This window comes from Tenrec ecaudatus, chromosome 4 (assembly GCF_050624435.1).
Source record: "Tenrec ecaudatus isolate mTenEca1 chromosome 4, mTenEca1.hap1, whole genome shotgun sequence".
Lineage (NCBI taxonomy): Eukaryota > Metazoa > Chordata > Mammalia > Afrosoricida > Tenrecidae > Tenrec > Tenrec ecaudatus.
The window spans coordinates 168,990,986-169,013,497 of record NC_134533.1 but is presented as its reverse complement, the minus strand read 5'-3'; the positions used below and the strand labels follow the sequence as shown (position 1 = coordinate 169,013,497).

The window sequence follows — 22,512 nt, the reverse complement described above, 5'->3', positions numbered from 1 at the left end:
CTCCTTACAGTAGAACATCAGAGGAGAAAACTTTTTAAAACTTCTTAGCCATAACTACTTACCTTGAAGGAATGAGTCACTGGGCTTGGAGGCTTAAGACCATAGTCTCAGGGGACACCAAAGTCAACTGGCATAACATGGTCCACAAAGACAATGTTCTACATCCAACATCCGTGAGTAGCAATTAGTGGTCTGAAAAGCCTGTGAGTGGCCATTTAAGATGCAACGTCAAGCTTGGAGCTGAACTCACCATCGTGGCTCAACTTTAAAACAACCTGCAGACAGACCTAGAAGGTGAAAAATAGCAGAGAGCCATGCGTGCCATGGAACAATCAGCCAAATGAGCTCAAAAGAGCAGCATTTGTCCGGGAGATAGCTCAGAAGCAGGAAGGGATCGTTAAGAAGGATGAATGGGGGTGGGGGGGGGGAAAGGATGATCCGGTTGCATTGTGGGGATTGCAATTAATGTCACAACACAAAATGTATAGGAGTGGTTGAATGGAAAAGCAATTTGCTCTGTAAACTTTTACCCAAATCACAAGTTTAAAAAGAAGTCAGTGCATGGTAGTTCTATTGACCTACACATGTCTATTCAGACACATGCTAATCAAATTCATTTTTCCCTTGTGACATCAATAATTCATATTGCAACAATTGCATCAAAAACATGTCAAATTTATAATCAACACTACTCCAAAAGGTCATAGATCCCATAGGTCATCAGAATAAGGAGGTTGTCAGCTACAAAAGATTTTTGATAATGTAGATATTCTTCATTTCTTTAGGCGTTCCCTTGAATCCATGAACCCACGTCCCTTAGACTGCAAAACAAGCAAAACAAGTATACATATTTCAAGAATGTCATATATGTATATACATACACCAACAGGTTTGCATCAAGGAAATGACTCACACAAGTGAAGAGACTGGTAATTTCCGAGTCCGTGAACTCAATGACATGCTGGAGGCTTCTTCTGACTCATATAACTGATGAATCCAAGACGGGCAGACTAGATAGCTGGATTCTGGCTGCAGAGGCAAATGAATCCAAGGTTGACAGGTAAGATGACAGGCTGCTGACAGTTCTCAGGATCAGTGGGCAATACACCAGGCTGATGGCTCAAGTCCAAAGAACCAGAGTTCAGATGGTGAGCCAGCTGTAGGATCCAGACCCAATAAAAAGGAAGCAAACTCTTCCACAGCATCCACTTATGTTGGAAGCAGACCACACCTCCAGATTTCATCATGGGAGGATTACTATGTCTTAATAGCCAAACCACTGAGATTCCTGGCCCAGCCACGTTGCCATTAAACCCTAACTATCACAACATCTGTCCATGCCCATACATTCATTGCTGCTATATTCATAACAGCCCCAGACTGTAAACCGCCCAGTGTTCTTCTTGGGTATATGGTTACATAAACTGTGAAACAATGGAACGCTATTGTTCTTAGTTGCTGTTGAGTTGATACTGGCTCATGGCTAGCCCAAGGACTACTAACGACCTAGCAATAAAAAGGACTAGACGCTTGATACACATAACAACCTAGAGGAACCGCAAGAGGATTATGCTGAATGAGAAAGAAGCCAATCCTAACAAGTTATATATGGTGTGATTCCATGTATAGGATATTCTTGAAATAATAACAAAATTAAGGGAGATTGGGGACATGCTAGTAATTGTCAGGTGTTAGGGGATGAAGAGGTTGTAGTTAGGTGTACCTACAAAGCAATAAGTAATGGAGCTTTGGAATGATCAAACATTTTAATCTTGAATATAGTATTGGTTATATGGAGCTGAGTAGGATAAAACCGTATAGAACTATGCATACCCACGTGAATGTATCTATAGTCGAAGCTATGTGAGTAAGAGGAGTGGACTGTCCCAGTTTCCTGGTTTTATTGTGCAGAGTGGTAGCACTAAGAAGCAGGGTGAAAGGTATACTGCATCCCCCTGTAGGTTTCCGTGGAACTTCCCGTGGATCGGAAGTTATTTCAAAATAAAAGTTAAAAGGCAGCAACAACAAAACCAGACGGTACAACGATGAGTGTACTCATCACCTGCTCGAACAAATACCAACTCACGGTCAACCTATTTGGATCCCGACTCACTCACCTCACCCAACTGATTCGGAAACAACTCCCAGGCTTCATATCATCTTACCAATAAATATGTCAGAAAAGTAGGAATCTTTTGTGTTACACAGAACCATGGCTCAAGGTTTAATTTTGGAACAGTAGTCATTTAGTTCCTAGATATTTGGCTGTCTTAATCCGTGCGGATTAATTACCACCATCAAGCTATAGTTATTTCTTATTTCCCTTTGGAGGTTTTCCTTTCTCTGCCTTCTTTCCCTTCTTATCGTTTGGAGAGGTCTTCCCTTTTTTTCGTGGTTTTTGGAGTTCTTCATAGCTCCCCAGTCCTGTCCTTACCATCATTCCACGCCACCACGCCTGGATCTGGAAACAAGATACACTCAAACTCAGCATCCGCGAGCGACATGGTGGCCTGCAGAGAGCTAGCTCAGTCTCTGTGGTCGGCTCTGTGCTCTTGAGTATGTGACGGGAGGCATGACGCTCCAAACCTGTTTTCCTCTCTTTCTCAATCAACCATGATTCAAGGAAAGTTCTAAATAAAGCATCTGCATGCTTACGGGGCAGGTACGTACCTCTGTAGACCTTTGGGAAATGGCAGTAAAAAAACTAATTTGCTGCCTTTTTATGGAGCTTGCATTTCAGTGGGGGATGAGAGAGTAAGTAATAAACACATGAATATAGAACCTGTCTGATGTGAGAAATGCTATGGGGAATGAGAATGGAGTAAGATTGAGTGTCTATACATCGCCTGCCCGCTTGGGACAGGCCTGTGCTCCTCTCGGCTCTCACTCACTCTGTAACATGACTCCCACAATATCTTCCACCCGCTGCCATCATCCCCCACAGCCCCCTCTGCTGGCTCACTCTCAATTCATAGAAACATGCCATTATTTCCCCAGTCTTAGACACACACACACACACACACACACACACACACACACACACACACACACAGTCCCTGACCTATTTTTCCCTTAAAGCAAAGTCTCTCAAGGCATTTTCCACACTTGCAGTCTCCAGTTCTCCCCTAATTGTCTCTTGAAGTCATTGAGTATTACAAACTGTGAGTTGTTTGATTGCTAACTAAAAGAGATGCCTCAGATGAAACACCCGGCAATCCATTTCCATAAAGGTTGCCTACTGTCATCAAGTTAATGTTGACTCAGAGTGACCCTAAGGGGTTTCCTGGACTGTAGATCATTACAGAAGTAGGCAGCCTCGTTTTCTCCTAAGGAGGAGCTAGTTGGTTTGAACGGCTGACCTCAGAATTAGCAGCTCAATGCTTACTTCACAGCACCACCAGGGAAAAAACTCCATGGAACAGTTCTACTTTGAATGAGTTGGAATCCATTCAGTAGTGCTGGTACGGCTTTAAGAGTTGTCCATTAATTGTGATAAGAGTTGTATGAGTCCCTAATAAAATGTTGTTTTTGTTAAAAAGTTGTGCATTAAATCCTGCACTACTCTAACAAAAACTTTTCATCCAAAGTCCCTAATGTCTCCATGTTGCTAAGATCCACTGGCCAGTTCCTCAGGCCTCACAAAATCCACTTGTTTCAAACAGTTGCCCATTCTCTCCTCCTCGAAGCTATTTTCTTGTCTTCCAGGACACCCCAATCTCTTGATATTTCCTCACTTCAATGGCAAGTCTTTCTCAGTGCCCTTTGCTAGTCTCCACGTTTCAATGTTGCCATGCACGGGTACTCTCCTGGCCCCCGGCCCCCACTCTGTATTTACTCCCTTGGTGTTCTTAGTCTTGTGGCTGTGTATCTGTATAGAGAAGACTTGGGTCTCCATTCTTGCTCTCTCTCGCTCCTGACTCTTATCCAGCAACAGGTGAACATGTCCACTTGCGAGATCTAATGCGTAGCTCCAACTTAAGACATTCCTTCTGGTCTCGCCTCCCACTCCCCAATTTCTCCATCTCGGTTTCGGGCAACTGCATTCTTCCAGTTGTTCAGGTAAAATTCCTTGGAGTCAACCTTGATTGCTTGCTTTTGCTAACATCCCCCATCCTATCCTTCAGAAGATGCATCGGCTTTACTTAAAAGATATACCCAGAATTAGATCACCCCCACCCAATGTAATTATTTTTTTATTGTGGCAAAAATATACACAAGAAAACATTCTCCAATTCAACAACTTCTACATGTATAATTCAATGCTACTGATTATCCACTTAATATTGTGCAAGCATTATTGATATCCTTTTCCAAATTATTCCACCACCATTAACATAAACTCAATCTCCCCTAAGCAAAATTTTGTTCTCTCTCAACCCATGGTAAACACTGGTGAAGTTTGATCTTTTTAAAATATTAGTTAAGTAGTTTTCTTGATTTAATATTCACATATCATATACTTAGATAGTTAAATCATTTTTAAAAGAGTTGCATATGTCATCACAATCAATTCTAATGCTCTTTCCCCCCTCCTGCTTTTTCCCCAAATCTCCCCCCATCCCTGAAAAATCCTGGAATCAGTTATTATTTCTATGCATCAACTCCTCCTGTGCTTCACAACATGGAAAACCCCACAGAAACAATAAAGATCAAAAACAAAATGAAAAAGAAGAAAATCACCATCATCGTATAAAGATAAAAATAAAAATAAGAGAAAAAAGACACCAGCAACATTTTAAAAGCCAGAGAAGAAATTTCTGTCATGGAACAAACGAGAAAAAATATTTGAACCTATAGCAAGTCCAGTTTGGGTCAAGAGGGAGAGAGGTCAACTGACCAAGTATCATATTCTACCACAGTTTGATCCACTGTCTGATAGGAAAGCTTTGCCTGTGGTTCACGGGAACCTGCCAGAGGCTTCATCTGACCTCCAGATGGGTTTGGGGCTCCCACTGTCTTCCAGCGCCTTCTACAAATTGTATTTTCACAATTTAAGCTCTGAAACTTTTCCCTTCATCGTATTTGGAATTTGTTATTGTCAACTTTGAATCACATAGGTTATTATGCCTCTTCGATGTTGACACCTCACTTAGATGGTTGCTTGTTTGAGCACAAGCCCTTAAGACCCAGACACTATTCCAGTTGCTAGCCGGGCACCATCTGCTTTCTTCACCCATTGCTGTAGCACCCTTATGTTCAGTGATCTTTCATGAAACCGAGTGTCGAGCAGGGCCATGTTATAAGAACTAATTGGGGCTAGCATTACGTGGGAGCCCAGATTCCATCTGTCAATAAGATCACTTCTTAAAACTGTCCCTGCTAGAAGTATTCCAAACATCATCTTTGTCTTCTCTTATAATTGCTTTACTTGTTTGCCACACTGCACGATCGCCTGAATAACCTTTTAGAAACCTATAGCACAGGCCGGAAGAACCAGATGGTGCTTTGCTCTCACTACTAACTACTGGGAAGAAAATCACATTGAAAGATCCTACAGAGTGGAAAAAGTGTGTAACAAAACTCAGAAGCCTTGGACAAGACCAGGCCTACTGGTCAGATAGAGACAGATCGGACCCTCAAGGTTACAACCCGTAGTCACTCCTCAGGTCTGGAACGGAACTCACCCCAGATCAGAATAAGCAGCCATTCAAGATCAATAGGATGACATTGACCCAAGGGCAGAGTGTTAAGAGAGGAGGAGGGATGGAAACAGAAAATACAGGGAGAAAGCAGGATAATTGAGAGTACAATGAGGGGATTTAAATGAATCCAGTTGAAATATAATATGGATAAATTGTTGAATGTAAAATGGGTGATCTGCTCAGTCACTTTCGCCTAAATCACAATAAAGTTATTTAAAATATAAATACATGAAAATACATACTAGTGTTTTTCTTATAATGGTTCCCCAATTCTTTCAGAATAAAAGCAAAAATCCTTATAATGACTTACAGAGCCACCCCCCCACCCCCCACCTCTGCTCCATTTCCTAAGGGCTCTCAGGCTCTCACCACATACCAGCCATAATCCCAGCTCAGGAGCCTCCTTCTCTCAAGATCTGCATGACCCATTTCCTGCCTCCCTCGCTGGGTTGGTTTTCCTCAGTATTCATCTGCTCAGCAGAGGTCAAGCTGAGCATCTATTGAAAGTGAAAATCCCCACCACTGCTTCTGGAAAGCTCAGCTCCTCTTGGTTTGAGGTTTACCCGTGACACTTAATCACTTTCTAATCCGTCATACATTCCTGCGTTCCATAGTTCACAATGTTTATCCACCTTCCGCTAGGATCTTAGGCAATGTGAGGGCAGAAAGGTGTCTGCTTTGATCCTGGATCCACCTCCAGTACCTAGCACAGTGCCTGGTGCATAGAAGCAGCTCAACAAATATTTGTTGAATAACTGACTGAGTGAAGTGGGATGGGTCAATGAAGGAATCGCTGGTGAGAAGACAGATCAAAGACGACAAAAATATTTACATAAGTTAAATCTTAAAATAAAAAAATACAACATTAAGATAAACTCAGGATAAATATATAAGTAGAATGTAAGTACGTAAGCGGTATGTAAATATATATTCAAGAAGAAAAGGATTGGGATAAAATTTCAGCCTGTATAGAACTTATTTTAAAGATTAATCTGAACTCATGTATATCAAATCGTAATGTATTTAGATTCTCTGGGATACATTCAAAACATTCACCTATCAGGTCTATTTAAAATTTTCAGTCTTTAAAACCCACTGGGATTTATATATCCTTCCTTCACAGTGAGTCACACTCATCAAATCAAAAAACCAAGCCGACTGCCTTTAAGGGGACTCAGGTGATTTCGATTCACAGTGAACCGAAAGTGTTTCTGAGACTGGAGCTCAGTGGGGCAGATTGCCTCATTTTGATCTCATGGAACGGCCTAAATGAAATACCCACTTAACAACGTGCAAGGAAGAACATAATACTTTTAGGAAGAACATAATTAAAAGTGTAGTTTTCACTTTTCCAGATTATTCTTGACTACATGAGGTGGTACACTATCCCCCCGCCCCCCCAACAAAAAAATCAGGAATTTTTTCAGAGCTGTGTATTTAAATTTTTGTTCAAAACAACCTTATCACCTTCAAAGTACTCTCCATTACACTTAATACATTTGTCAAATCTGCGATTCCATTCTTGGAAACATTTTTCAAACTCATCTGTTTGGATGGCTGACAGCACCTCCCTCATTTTTTTCTTCACTTATACATTGTCAAATCGCTGTCCTTTCATGTCCCTCTTCATTCACAGAAACAAAAAGAAGTCACGAGGAGAGAGGTCAGGTGAGTCAGGTGCATGGAGCAAGAGAGGCATCCTGGGTTCTGGCCAGAACTGTTGCACTGAGATGGCTGCGTGAGCAGGTGCATTGTGTGTGGCGAAACCAGTCCCCTGTCTGCCACAGATCAGACCTTTTTCGGTCACACACTGTTATGAAATCTGTTCAGAACTTTTAAATAGAAAGCTCAATTAACAGTCTGACCTGGCAGAACGAACTCCAAATGCACCCTCCCCCTCACATTAATATATATATATCATCATCATCTTGTTCTTTGATTTCACTTGACAAGCTTTGGGGGGAGCGAGGTGACAATGACATCTTCCACTGACTTGATTGATGTCTGCTTGCAGGGTCATAAGATTAGCACCATGTCTCGTCATCAGTAATGACCTTGGGAAAAAGTCTGTGTCGCTTCACAGAGTTCTTCTTTCAAAACACACCATGTTCCCACTCAAAGCTCTTTTTCCTGCTCAGTCAGAACCCGAGGCACACATTTGCAGCGACCCTTCTCATTCCAAAATCTTCATTTAATTCACTGAACTGAGCTCCAAGATAGTCCAGATAACTTCCCCAGCTCTTCAATGGTCCATCATCAGTCTTCGAGCACAAGTACACAAATTTGGTGGACATTTCCATCCTTTGGGGAAGTTGACGGATGTCCAGAACAAGATTTGTTGTCAATCAATATTTCACCTTTTTAGAAATGAGAAAACCACTCATACACTTGAGTTTCTCCCACCGTGCTGTGTATGATGTGTCTAACATCACAATAGTTTCTGTGGCATTTTTCCAGAGCAGGAAACAAAATTTCATAGCCACAAGCTGTTCCCTTAAATCAGCCATCACAAAAAATGAGTTTGGAGTGGAACTTCTTTTACAAAAAATTTCACTGTGACCAGAGACCCCCTTCCTAGGCGACACTACTGGGTGCACTAACTCATACCGAGTTGCTAGATACTCACCTAGCGGGAAAAATGTGTACTATGAAAGCTCCAATTTGGGGGAGAGGTACTTCCTTATATACATAGTTAAGTGAATATTATAACATTAATTACTCTCTTTTATTCCTTATGTAAGTTGCGTTGTTTTGATTTCTCCAAAGTATGTGCTGTGGTCAGTTACGAATAAGTGGGTTTCATTTCAGAGAGTGAGGAAGTGTAAAATACTATTTTAAAGGGATAGCAGGAAAGCCCATTGGTCGGGCCTTATATAGAACAAACTTTGTCTTTTGTTCCAGGGGAAAGGATGAATGTTAGATTTCAGCAGAAGAGTGGCAGGATCAGACTTATGTTTCCAGAGCCTCAGCCTGAGTGCAGACTGGAAGGTAGATTGTGGGGGAACATGGTGGAAGTGGGGGAGTGATTTAGGAGACCAATGTCATTATCTGAATGAGAGGTGATAGGACCTGTCCCAGTTGAAGAATAAAGAAGATTGACTAAGTCGGGTCGATGACTGACCTGTCTGGGCTAGCCTTTTGTCTCCCTGGACATTGCCAATGAGGCAAGGGGAGTCCATCCTCTATCATCAAGGAAACCTTGCCACAAGGCTCTGAACCCTTGGATCCTCGACTCTGGTCCCTAGATCTTATCCCAGTAGGCGAGTGAGACTTGACTTGATGTCAGCGGTCAATGAGTTTCTCTTATTGTGAATGTGTATCTTTTTCATTCCAATAAATAGTCCAAGAATTTCAGATTGTTTTGGGATTTGAGTTATGCTTTCTCTTGCCTGTTTTGTTGGCTTCTGACCTAACAAAGAGGTAAGGGACATACAAGAGAAAAACAGGGGGGCTAATGCGTGCACGACTCACATGTAACCCTAGGAATATAAAGGTAAATAAGAGTCTTTGCTCTCAAGAGGAGTACCTGGCAGGTGTAAACAGTTACTACCATCTACTGCTAACTGAAAGATTGGAAATTCGCGTCCATCCTGAGGCGCCTTGAGGGAAAGGTCTGGCAGCACACGTCTACAAAGATCAGCCATGGAAAACCGCATGGGGCAAAGGTTTACTCTGACACACCTGGGCTTGTCATGAGGCAGGATCAACTCCATGGCAACTAGTTTGACTTTTCAGTCTCTTCTTATCTCTATGTGGTTTGTTCTTTATTTCTTTTATTATTATTATTGGGAGATGCTACATATATCATATCATACCACAGTTCAATCACATCAAACAGTATTGTGCCAATGCGACCACAGTCAGTTTCCAAACATCCTTTTCCTTCCTGGACTCCTTGACATTGGCTCCCTTTTATACCACTACACACACACCAGAAACCCTTATTCTTCTTGCTGTCCCTATAGGTTCATCAATCGTGGATTTCATATACCAAAAGTCAGAAAGACATATAATACCAATTCAAGAGTGTGACCCCCACCCAATGACAGAACACATCTAAGATACACCCCAATATGAACAAACAAACAAAAACAACAGAACGTCTTGAAAACCACATCAGCTCCAACATTCATCAGAGGGGGAACCCGCTGACAAGGTTGTAACCACTCAAGTCAGGTTTATCCCTTTGATCTACTATAGGCATCTTTCCAGTGCACGCTGATTTAGTCCTATAATGCCTGAATTTTTTATTTCAGGGAAAAATTTTTGTTGTTTTTATTCTTTACTTTCATAGTTATCTATATATATTAATATATACATATATCATCTATATATTAATATATACATAAATTATCTGTATATATTAATATATTTAATGAAATGCTATGAAAACCTTGTGCTTGGTGTTATAGGGTTACAAAGGGCACTAGATGTGTAAAGGGAAGCTTCACTGGATAAGCCACGATTTGAAAACTAATCCCCTTCCAAACCAAGTGCGAATGTGTTCAGATTTCTGCTGATTTTACCTTTGTCGCCATTAATTTCCTATTTCGGTTTTCCTTAAGGTATTTCCATATGGCCTCAATGCCTTCAGAGCACACATCTATGGGCGGCTCTTCCATAGGGTTTTCCATCAGAGTCAGCACCTTGACGTTCACCAGATTATCCAAATTCTCCGGAAGATGGGTGAGCAAGTTGTCCTTCAGTAGCAATTCTGTCAAAGCTGAAAAGAAAAAATATATTTTTCAAATGGTGCATTTACCTTAAGGATGGTATGTCAGTCTGGGTACTTTAGAGAAACAAATCCACAGAAACTCATGTATAAGAGAGAGTTTTATATAAAGGGTAAGTGCACATCAAGAAAACATCCCAACCCAGTGCTGCCCAAGCCCACAAGTCCAACATTAACCCATATGTCCGACACCAATCCACAAAGTCCTCCTCCATCTCACAAAACACACACTATGACACTGACTGCAGGAGGAAAGCCTAGTCAGTGAATGTGTAAGCATGTCAGCACTGGCAGGGGTGCCCACATGGCTGCTCCAGCACCAAAGGCTGCATCAGGATTGGTCCATGTGGCTTCTCCTCAGGGATGTCTTGCATAAAGTGAGCCTAGCAGCCAGCTGAAGCAGGGAACTGGTTAAGGCAGCTGCACCCTGGTCCGACCATCAGAAAGCAAGAGAGTCATTTATCCCTCCACTCTTCAATTAACCCCACATGTGTTTATTGGCCAGGTTGGCACAATAAACTAATTCAGAGGGGGAAATAAATAGATAGATAGATACATAAATAGATAAATAAATAGGCATTCTTTAGTCCAGTCCTTTTGGAATGTGTGTTTGCTGCTGTGCCATGGAACGGGCTATACATAAGATTCAATTATCAGATCAGGTATCATCTTTACAACCTAGATGAGTTAAACTCATTCCTGAAGCCAATGTCAGTAAAGATTAGAGAGAGAGAAATAGTGAACACTGAAACCTTTCGAAGGAATTCAGTTCATCCAGGGACAAAGGTCGGGAAAGCAATGTGCGGTCAGGAGCATCACCCCTGAGCCATGGTTTTGAATATCTGTGGTTAGGCAGCAGCCTCTATCTTCTTTATTAAATCTTCTCATTGGAGGTTCATACAGCTCTTATCACCATCCATCCATCCATCCATCCATTCATCCATTGCGTCAAGCACATTTGTATACAGGTTGCCATCATCATTCTCAAAGCATTTGCTTTCTACTTGAGCCCTTGATATCAGCTCCTCATTTTTTCACTCCCTCCTTCACCCTCCCTCATGAACCCTTAATAAATTATAAATTATTATTTTCATATCTTACATCTTCCGCTGTCTCCCTTCACCCACTTTTCAGGTGTATTCCCTCATCCTTCTGGCCATAGTGTAAGAACTTACCTACCAACAGTGGGGCTTTAGAGCATGATGGCAAAACCAGCATACTCCCCATGCCCCATCCCCAGCAGGTGTTCAGCAAAAGCTTGCTAAGTGGATGGAAGGCTTGATGGATGGAGAAAGGAACAATGGTTTAGCCTAGTGGAAAATACTTGGGTTTTTAAGTGTAAATCCTATGATCTCACAGATCCATCCTGTAGTTCCCAAATTCCTCCTTGCTGGTTTTCACCACGGAGGGTGAAAACCAGCATTTTTATTCAGATGCCCTAAGGGGTCAAGAGGGAGAACGATGAGGCTTTCTACTCTCGTGAAGAATTAAGTACAAATCCCTGAAACCCACACGGGTAGTTCTACCCTGTCCTAGAGGGTCACCATGAGTCAGAGCCAATACAATGGTGCGCAAGTGATCAACATGCCAATTTACTGCAGACTCCAATTTCAAACGCGACACAGTAGATGCTCCATAAACGACAGTTGTTGCTGCAATGAATGAGGCGATAGAGGTTCCTTTTCTTAGCCGTAGCCACCTGTTGTTTTAAATTCCCTGTACAATCTGGGGGCCTCTGTGAGGCCCTTCGCTGTACTAACCATGTGGCTGGTGAGCAACTGCCGGGAAGTAATGAGTGAGGGGTTCAGTCCTCCATACAGAGAAAGATCTTCAACGAAGCAAGGAAGCAATTAACCACCGGAAGCACTGGTGGCTCACTGGCTAAGCATTCAGCTGCTAACCCATCCATCCAGTGGCTCTGCGGAAGAAAGACCTGGGGTATCTGCTGCACTAGATTTACGGGCAGTTCAACTCTGTCACACGGGATCACTGCGGGTTGGAAATGACGGATGGCACCCAACAAAAACATTACATTCTTAATAGGCCGTGGCTCTATGAACATTCCTTACCTTGTAATTGGCAAATGGCATCTGGAAGTCGCCGAAGCAAATTATGGCGGCAATCAAGAATTTGCAGGTTAGACAGTGACCCCAAAGATTCGGGCAGGTGCTGCAGGTGATTGTGTTCTATGTGCAGTTCTTTAAGATGCTGGAGTAACAGAGAGCAGAGTATGACTTGCTAAGACAATTTTATTAACTTGCAAAGAGGATCGTATGAACCAGTGTTCCCGTGTCCCGTAAGTGGGGCAGGGGGAGATTAATACAATGATATGAAGGAAAACACATATTTAAAGGGCCATCTTTAAGAAATAAAATTAATTTTCAGAAGCGCCGTTGGGCGTATTTTCCATTTAAGCAGGGAAATGAGATCTGGAGAGCCAGTGCTTGCTTCACTATGACTCAGGGATCATTTACATCTATCATTTTCTCCCTTTCAAAGGGTAATGTTTGCAGTAGTTGCTATATAACTGCCTCAAATGTCACAATTGCTGCTTCCACTTGGATGGGTTCCGATATATTGAGTTATACTACCGGGAATCCACTAGGCAAATATTTAGGGTTTGTGTTTTGCCTTGAATTCTGGAGAGTGTGGTATAGCATGTACAGGGAGCAGGAGATGACAAAAGGTGTTCTATGAACACACGGAAAAGAGATGGAGAACCAGGAACGGGAGCCCTTTGCTAGGAGCCTCTCGTGCACTGAAGCCAGTACAGCTCAGAGACTGTGCAGGGACCCACGCCGAACGCATTATCACTGGGAGTGCAGTAACAGGACCATGGAAAAATAAGCGTTCTTTTAGGATGTATGCATAAAGAAACGCTGGGATGACGACTGGGAATGAAGTATCTCTTTGCTAGAATTTGGCACAGTTTTGGGGATTTCACTTTTCCCATGGCTCCATTTCTGTAAATGATGGGCAGGGTGGCACGGCATACCCAATGGCCTCACAAGAAAATGTTCTTTGGCTATTCATCCGTGGACTGTTCAACTAGACCGTGGACTGTCCACGTGTGGGAAGTCTGCTCATCTGGAGTCTGCTAAGAACTGGAGCATCCATGAGTCCACGCCCAGCCCTAAGGAACACCTGTGCCCAGCTCCTCTCCAGCCGGTCCACTTTCAAGAGTCAGTGGGTTCTGCTTCTCTGCCTGCTTGTGTGGGGAGGCTTACCTGCAGATTGCTAATGCCTTCTGGCAAATTGGTAAACTTGACTCCCTGGTCTTGCCCCAAGTACAGTTTTTCCAATGTCGTCAGTGTAAAGACCTCTTCAGGAAAGGCCAAGAACTGGTTTCCTGTTAGTCCAAGAATCTTCAGTTTGGAAAGTGAGACAATATCTGGAGGTAGCTAGAAATATTCCAAAGAGATAAGTTTCAGGTCAAGAGTGTTTTCAGCAGTCAGCAGATAGGTGGGCTTTGGGGTTGAGGCAGACAGGGAACTCACGAGGAGAGCCGCTGGGCATGCCGTCCTGGTGAACCCTTTGCCCGTGGGGTTGCCTACAGAGGGTTCATGTGTGTGGATCTGAAACCCAGAGTTTCACTTCTTCTCTGAGGCTACCTGCGTTTCATTTTTATGCACTGTCTTAACTGGAGAAATCCCCGCCCAAGCAACTTTATTATTTTTTTAAAATAGAAAGCATTTTACTGGAGGCTCTTACAACTCTTATAACAATCCATATATCAATTGCATCAAGCAAATTTGTACATAGATTGCTATCATCATTTTCAATACATTTTCTACTTGAGGCCTTGGTACCAGCTCCTCTTTTTTGCCTCCCACCCTTGTGACCCCTTGATAAACTATAAATTATTATTATTTTCATATTTTACACTGTCTTCTGTCTCCCTTCACCCACATTTCTGTTGTTTGTCCCCCTGGGGTTGGGAGTAATACATCAATCATTGCCGTTGGTTCCCCTTTTGTCCCCCTTCTTTCCCCTTACCCTAATGTTAACACTGTTCCTATTATTGTTCCTGAGGGATTTATCTGTCATGGATTCTGTGTGTCAGGAGCTCTTATCTGTACCAGTGTACGTGCTCTGGTCTAGCCGGGTTTGTAAGGTAGAACTGGGGTCATGATAGTTGGGGAGTGGGGGACATTAAAGAACTAAAACATTGATTCTTAACCTTCCTAATGCCTCGACACTTTAATACAGTTCCTCTTGTTGTAGTGACCCCCAACCATAATATTTTTGTTGCTACTTCATAACTGTAATTTTGCTACTGTTATGAATTATAATGTAAATATATGATATGCAGGATGTATTTTCATTGTTAAAAATTGATCATAATTAAAGTATAGTGATGAATCACAAAAACAACATGCAATTATATATTGTGAAACATTTATTTCTAATTACAAATAAATGAAATTTTGTCTTGAAGCATGGTATAACATGGGTAACAGTCTACACATGTGGGCAGGCCCACCTGGAGATGGATAAAGCAGTGGTGTCTCAGTTCCTAAAACCATTAAAAATATGTTGTCCCCCTGTGAAAGAGTCACTTGGCCCCCCCAAAGGGGTCGCGGCCCACAGGTTGAGAACCCCTGAAATAGAGGAACGTTGTGTGTTTCATCGCTGCTATGGTCCACCCTGGCTGGCTCTTCCCTTCCTTACCTTTTTGTGAGGGGATGTTCAATTGTCTACAAATGTGCTTTGGGTCTCTACCCTAACCCCCCTCATTCCAAACTGGAGCAACTTTTAACCTATGTATCTGCACATATATGAACAGCAAGGTGGCAACTCTTGACACCACTGTAAAAGGAATTACTGGGGTGGGGGGGAGTGCGGAGCGGAGACCCAAAGCCCATTTGTCAGCCACTGGACATCCCCTTACAGAAGGGTCTTGGGGAGGAGATGAGCCAGTCAGGGGCAATGTAGCAATGATGAAACACAACTTTTCCTCTAGTTCCTAAATGCTTCCTCCCCTTCCACTATCATGATCCCAATTCTACCTTACAAATCTGGCTAGACCAGAAGCTATACACTGGTACAGATAGAAACTGGAAACACAGGGAATCCAGGGCCAATGATCCCTTCAGGATCAGTGCTGTGAGTGGTGATCTTGGGAGGGTGGGGTGGAAAGGGGGAACCGATTACAAGGATCTACGTATAACCTCTCCCTGGGGGACGGACAACAGAAAAGTGGGTGAAGGGAGACGTCGGACAGGGCAAGATATGACAAAATAATAATTTGTAAATTATCAAGGGTACATGGGGAAAGGGGGAGCGAGGAGGGAGGGAAAAATGAGGAGCTGATGCCAGGGGCTTGGGTGGAGAGCGGATGTTTTGAGAATGATAAGGGCAATGAATGTACAAATGTGATTTACACAATTGATGTATGCATGGATTGTGATAAGAGTTGTATGGTCCCCTAATAAAATGATTTAAAAAATTATAGCCAAAAAAAAACCAAAAAAGAAAGAAAAAGGAAGTACTTGGGTGATTTAATATGATAACCACCACACTCACCATACATCTCATTCGTCTAAGTTGGTGCATTTAGTGACATGGGCATTCATGCTAAATGGCTGTGTAGTGCAGCAATTTGGAAATGTAAATCTCATTGGGAAGTAATCATATGTTCATACTATTTCTAATCAGTGTTTCCTTTATAGTGTGATTACAGCTTGTCACAGTCTGCCTTCTGGTGGACGCTTCGTGCAGGTAATGGATAGACATTTTATGGACTCCCAGACTTTGAGGGTTAAACAGTGCCTATTCCAGCCCTCTAAAGGGTGATTCCATAGTTAATCATCAAACTCTTTTTATTTTCTTAAGCCAAAATCTTTGGGACAGTCACATCCACCAATTTTTCTGACCTTCTGGACAAATCAGATTCCTCCTTTCATATGTGGTGACACAGAGATGCACCATTTTCTTGCAGACAGAAAAGGCCCAACTATGTGTCTCAGTGGCTTCTTGATTCACATTGAGCTACACGAACTTTATCTGACTTCATTCATACCTAGAAGTACCCTTCAAAGCTCACTGGTTAGCCTGTGGGCTTTCTTCCCACCCACTCTCTACCTTACCATCCTGCTTTCCTAGAAAGGAGAGAGCCCAGCATCCCCACATCCAACCCCAAACCCACTGCTTCTGAGTTGATAGGGCTCAGGGAGACCCTCCAGGAGAGAGTAGAACTCCCATAGGGTTTCCATGGCTGGAATCTTCTTTCTCCCACCGAGCAGCTGGTGGTTCCAAACTGCTTTCAGTTAGTAACAGAGAGTACACTTGCGGCACCACCAGAGCTCCGAAACCTCTCCAGGAAGGGTAGGACAGACAGACCATGGGTGAACAGCCCCTCACAGCTGAACACCTCCATTCTTCTCTTGATCGTGTAGGATGAGGACTCAGGTTCCCAGAAATACGAGGTTTCTGATTAAGTCTGATGCTTAAACTTTGCCCATCAACTTTTTAAAATTCCATATCAGGCACTTGGATCTCTTTAATGCAAGTGTCTACACTCCGTACCATCTAAAACAATGGGAAAGTAACCACCATAACCTAGTGACTTCTGTCTTACTGTTGCCTACTTAGTTCATCAGTTTAACTTTGATTTTTCTTTTATTTAAACAAAATTTTTTATCTTATTTTTCAAAGTGCGTTACATGTTTCCCCCACCCCCTGCCCTCACACCCCAGATATTCTAGCACCAAGAGTCCCACTATAGTCATATTAAAGCATCATGGAAATCATTCTGGATGCACAGAAGAAAAATATTTCAGAGCTTCAAATGTGGGTGAGTATCAATGACACTGTAATTGAACTACAGCCATCTTAAAGTTGGATATTTTGTCAGGATTTTCTAAAATAAAAGAAATATAACCACGTAGTTGCCATTACGAAGTCACAGCAGCCCCATGCGTGTCAGAATGGACCTGTGCTCCATAGAGTTTACAGGAGCTGATTGTTCCGAGGTAGACAGCCAGGTTCTTTGGCGGTACAGCTAAGTGTCCTTAAGCCTCCAACCCTTTAGTTGACAGCTATGAGGCTTTACCACCCAGGGACACTGAAGGAGATGCTCCTGGCGATAAAATCCTCTAGGCACACACGGAAAAACCAGCTTTTGTTTTATTTTTTAACATTCACAAGGCAAGGAAAAGCTACAGAAATGCTATTTAAAAGTCTATAACAGGTGAAACTAGCCAGGTGTCAAGAACCAGAAAACCATCACTTTAATTTGGGGAGAGAGGCAAATAGGCACTTGGTTTAAAGGTCATGGGTCATTGGGGCAGGGTGTGGTGGTGCACTGGGAATTGGGAATGGAAGACCAAAAAATATGGTCAGAATGCTATAAAATAAAAGGGAACAATACATGAAATCTTCTATGTTCAATATAAACCAACCAAGCTCACTGCCCTCAAATTGATTCTGACACATAGTGACCCTACAGCACAGGGAGTAACTGCCCCTGTGGATTTCCAAGACCTTACATCTTTTTTTGGGGGGGGGGTTAGAACTGCTCTTTCTCCTGAAGGGCAGTTGGTGGCTTCGAATTGCTGGCCTTGAGGTGCCGCCTGACGCATAACCCACTATGCCAGCAGGGCGGCGATGTTCAAGAGAGTAATGTTAAAACCTCCCCATTTCAGCACAATGACTGGCAAGACTTGGTATTGGATGAGGACTCTCTTTGTGAACACACAACCTGTGAGCACCATTCAAGAATAATTGATGTGCTGTCATTCCAAAGAACATGTTCTAAAGCCCCCAACTGGGGAGTGTCAAATGCCGTCTGCTTTGAAAAAATAAAACCCAAATGGGTACATCAGTGGTAGAATACTGGGGGGATGGCCTTTCCTGGAAACGCCACAACCCTACAAGGTAGGTTGCTCCCTAAATAGAGCTTAAAGCCCCAGATTGTCTTCCTAACTATTAAAGTTCACATCAAAACATTTACTGTCTGAGAGGCTCTTTAAAGACGCTGTAGGGACCAGAATAAGTAAAAGCAAACCAAATATACACACAAACTTCTAGAACTTGAAAATTCAGTAAGATGCCTTTAAGGCCCAGGATTTTTACACTATAGAGCGAGTAACTGAGAGAGGTATCCAGTTAGGAAAAGCAGGTCTAGTCTTGGTTTGCAGTGGTTGATTTCTAAGTTTGCTTTGCTCCCTCCACAGCTGAGTTTGATCTTGACAACAACTCTACACTTTTTCATTTTCAAGTAACAAAAGGAACCACACATGCACGCACATCACCCATGTCTATTCCTAAATGAGGTGAAATATTAGCATTCAAGTTCAGGTCCTTGAGTAGCGATACCAGAAAGGTAAGGGGAAGGTGGGAGGGGGGTGGAGAAAGGGGAAACTGATCACAAGGATCTACATATAATCCCCTCCCTGGGGGATGGACAACAAAAAAGTGAGTGGAGGGAGATATTGGTCAGTGTAAGACATGAAAAAATAATAATTTCTGAATTATCAAGTGTTCATAAGGAAGGGAGGGAGGGTGGGGGAGGGAGGAAGGGGAAAATATGAGGAGCTGATACCAGGGGCTCAAGTAGAAAATATGTTTTGAAAATGATGATGGTTGGGGGAAGGGAGACTCCGGATAGGGCAAGATATGACAAAATAACGATGTATAAATTACCAAGGGCACATGAGGGAGGGGGGAAAGGGGAGGGAGGGAAAAAAAAAAGAGGACCTGATGCAAGGCGCTTAAGTGGAGAGCAAATGCCTTGAGAATGATTGGGGCAGGGAATGTATGGATGTGCTTTATACAATTGATGTATGTATATGTATGGATGGTGATAAGAGTTGTATGAGTCCCTAATAAAATGTAAAAAAAGAAAAGAGGAGAAAAAATGATTAGGGCAAAGACTGTACAGATGTGCTTTATACAATTGATGTATGTATTTGTATGAACTGTGATAAGAATTGTATGAGCCCCAATAAATTGTTAAAAAAAGAAAATGATGATGGCAACCTATGTACAAATGTGCTGACACAATGGATGGATGGATGGATGGATTGTGAGAAGAGCTGAACAAGCCCCCAATAACATGATTTAAAAATAAAAGTGTTCAGGTCCTTCTGATAGCTTTTCATTTTCTAGACTTCCTCCTTCCCTGTTCACAGAGCCCGCCACCACCAGGAATTGAGTGAGTTTCTTTCCACTTCGTAATTGTACACTTTTATTAGATACATAAAAATATTTATAAAATGTGTATTGCGTGTATGTCATTGTGTGTGGTTTAAACATTCATAAGTGATATCAGAATGTTCAATGATTTGGTGTTACTAAATAAGAACTTGGTATTTTTGAGATGTACTCATATTGATGATGTTTATAGACAAAATATATGCATAAATATGTCGTTGAACTTATCATGAGGTACTCTGTTTTATTAAGATGCTGCCACTTGCTACTGACTGACATGTAGTTTATCCCCGTGTCTCATTACTGGAAGCCACACTATAGTGGACATTTTTTAACATGCCCTCTGTATACATGTAGGAGACTTGCTCTGGGACAAATCTGTTTGCAGCTTCCCATGAGTGTGACTCTAAGGTAGCATGTATCAGAAAAGCCTGAGCTTTCAAGACCAGTGGTGTGAGGGGCGATACTGGGAGGGTGGAGGGAGGGTGGGCTAGAAAGGGGGAACCGATTACAAGGATCTACATGTGACCTCCTCCCTGGGGGACGGACAAAAGAAAAGTGGGTGAAGGGAGACGTCGGACAGGGAAAGATATGACAAAATAATAATTTATAAATTATCAAGGGTTCATGAGGGAGGGGGGAGCGGGAAGGGGATAATTGAGGATCTGATGCCAAGGGATTAGGTGGAGGACAAATGTTTCGAGAATGATGAGGGCAATGAATGTACAAATGTGCTTTACACAATTGATGTATGTATGGATTGTGATAAGAGTTGTATGAGCCCCCAGTAAAAAGATTTTTAAAAAGAAAGAAAGAAAAGAAAAGCCTGAGGTTTAAGGAGACCCCAAAAAGGGGACCTTTGTTAAAAAAAATACAGGCTCTAGAGCCCAGTAACCCTGGGTGGAGTCCTGGCGCTATTGCTTGCAGATTGTGTGGCCTTGCACAAGGGAGCCAAGCGCCCTTTGTCTCATTTTCCTCACGTGCCATTAAGGATAACAATACTATCAACGTCAAATGTGAGAGTTGCCCATATACCCGAGTACAAGCTGAGCTTTTTCAGCACATTTTTTATGTTGAAAAAGCTGCCCAGTTTTTTTGTAGTAAAATTTGGTGCCTTGGCTTATACTCGAGTATGTAAGTAGGTGAGATAATCCATGTAAAAGCACTTAGCCCAGTGAATGTCACATGTGAGTATATTCTAAACATATATTAACAGTCATTTTCACTGTTTTATTTTAATATAGATCTTGTTCAAAATTATATTCTGTATATATACATTCTATACAGTGATGTGTAGGATAGCTAAATCCTCTCTGTAGGACTCATCCTACATGTACAGAATATAGATCCTACATATAGGATATATAGATAGAATATATATCACTTGTTATTCTTTAGGATATGTATATATATGACATTTAGGGTGTATACGACATTTCAGGTGTATATACAGGACATATGTGATTATATGTATGTGTGTAAGTAGACTCGTCTATATTGCCTCAGGTACAGCAGTACATAACAGAGACATGTGGCTACCTTGCTGGGTACATGTTGTAACCCTAGGTGGCCCACCCAAGGTGGTGACGGCGCTGTTGTTCAGACACAGCGTCAGGCCGCCCTGGGGTGGAACAAGAAGGGGTCCCATAGGAGCATGGATACAGACTAGCAGTACCTGCTGAATTTTGTTGTCGTCCAGCGCCAGGATTTCCAAGTCCTTCAGCGCGCAAAGCTGCAAGGGAAACCGTTCCAGCTGGTTCTGGCTGAGATCCAGGTAGCACAAGGTGACCAGGCGCCGGAAGGAGCCCCGCAGACTCCGCAGTCCTGTGTTGCTCAGGTAGAGCAGGTGCAGCGACGGCCATCTACAGAGGAGGCGGGGCACCTTCCCCAGGTTGTTCCCACTCAGCCCGATTTCCGTGATCTCTGTGAGTTCAGAGAAGGATTGCGGGAGGGTCTGGATGGAGTTGTGGGAAAAATCCAGGACCGTTAACTTGCTGCAGTGGCTCAGTGACTCCGGAATGACGGACACGTGGTTACGAGCCACGTAGAACTTCAGCAGCATGGACAGATCCCCAATCTCTTGTGGGATGGACGATACCTTGTTCCCATCCAGGTCAATGATCTCCAGCCTGGAGAGCGCGCACAGCTCCGGGGGGAAAGTTTCAAACCTGTTTTGGTTCAGGTAGATCTCCCTCAGTTTGGTCTGGTTCACCATTTCTTTGGGCAAAGATTTCAAGAGGTTTCCGGACAATCCGAGCAGCTCGAGGTGGTGAAGGGACTTACAGACGGCGATGGGGAACTCCTTCAGGGCCACCCTGTAGAGGCGGAGCTCACGCAGGGCGTGCAGGTGGCTGATGATGGGGATGGAGGGGAAGTCCACCGGGTTGTCGCTCAGGTCCAGGCCCTCCAGGCTGCTCAGCTTCCCCAGCTCCGGGCACAGCTTCTTCAGTTTGTTCTTGTTCAAGTAGAGGATCCTGACATTGCTTAAATGCTGAATACCCTGCGGAATCGCTTCAATTCTGTTATTTTCTAAATGGAGTTCTTCCAAATCTTTCAATCTTAAAATCTCCACGGGGATGGTCGTCAGTCTCTGGTTAGAAGCATCCATGAAAAAGGTTCTATCGGTTATCTGTTGTGGATTATCTTGCCGGACCGCAGAGGCATGTTCTCCTAGTTTTACAATGTGTGTTGACATTTTGGAGGACGTTCAAACATTCAAAGCCTGAAATACTGTGAAAAGAGGCAGGAGAGGGGAGAGAGAGAGAGAGAGAGAGAGAGAGAGAGAGAGAGAGAGAGAGAGAGAGAGAGAGAAGATGCAGAGTTTATGTGTCAGGAAACTTAGTATCCTTAAAAAGATAAAATTTAAACTTCATTCAATTTAGTACTTAAGTTTTTAATGGAATTAAAAATTTAGGTAATTTAGATTTTTGTGTTTCTTGTTGGGAAAATAATTGAAGTAGTCGCTCCTTTCTCTTCTATCAA

General features: G+C 42.7%; 1 protein-coding gene across 1 annotated transcript; it reads right to left on the bottom strand.

The window, feature by feature from the left end:
- Positions 1 to 2,308: 2,308 nt before the first annotated feature.
- On the bottom strand, positions 2,309 to 22,225 carry LRRIQ4 (leucine rich repeats and IQ motif containing 4). The gene is made up of 5 exons (XM_075548901.1): positions 21,206 to 22,225; positions 13,602 to 13,775; positions 12,444 to 12,582; positions 10,169 to 10,365; positions 2,309 to 2,461 (listed from the first exon to the last, which is right to left on the bottom strand). The coding sequence occupies exons 1-5, from the start codon at positions 22,223 to 22,225 to the stop codon at positions 2,309 to 2,311; spliced, it is 1,683 nt and encodes a 560-aa protein (XP_075405016.1).
- Between the last annotated feature and the right edge of the window lie 287 nt (positions 22,226 to 22,512).

What these genes read in the sequence shown, in the direction of transcription:
- LRRIQ4 (XM_075548901.1), bottom strand. Translation starts at nt 22,225, where the DNA reads ATGTCAACACACATTGTAAAACTAGGAGAACATGCCTCTGCGGTCCGG. An exon ending in ACGACAACAAAATTCAGCAG is followed by an intron (nt 13,776 to 21,205) that starts GTACTGCTAGTC and finishes GAATATTTCTAG; the next exon opens with CTACCTCCAGATATTGTCTC. An exon ending in GGAAATTAATGGCGACAAAG is followed by an intron (nt 2,462 to 10,168) that starts GTAAAATCAGCA and finishes TCTTGTTTCCAG; the next exon opens with ATCCAGGCGTGGTGGCGTGG.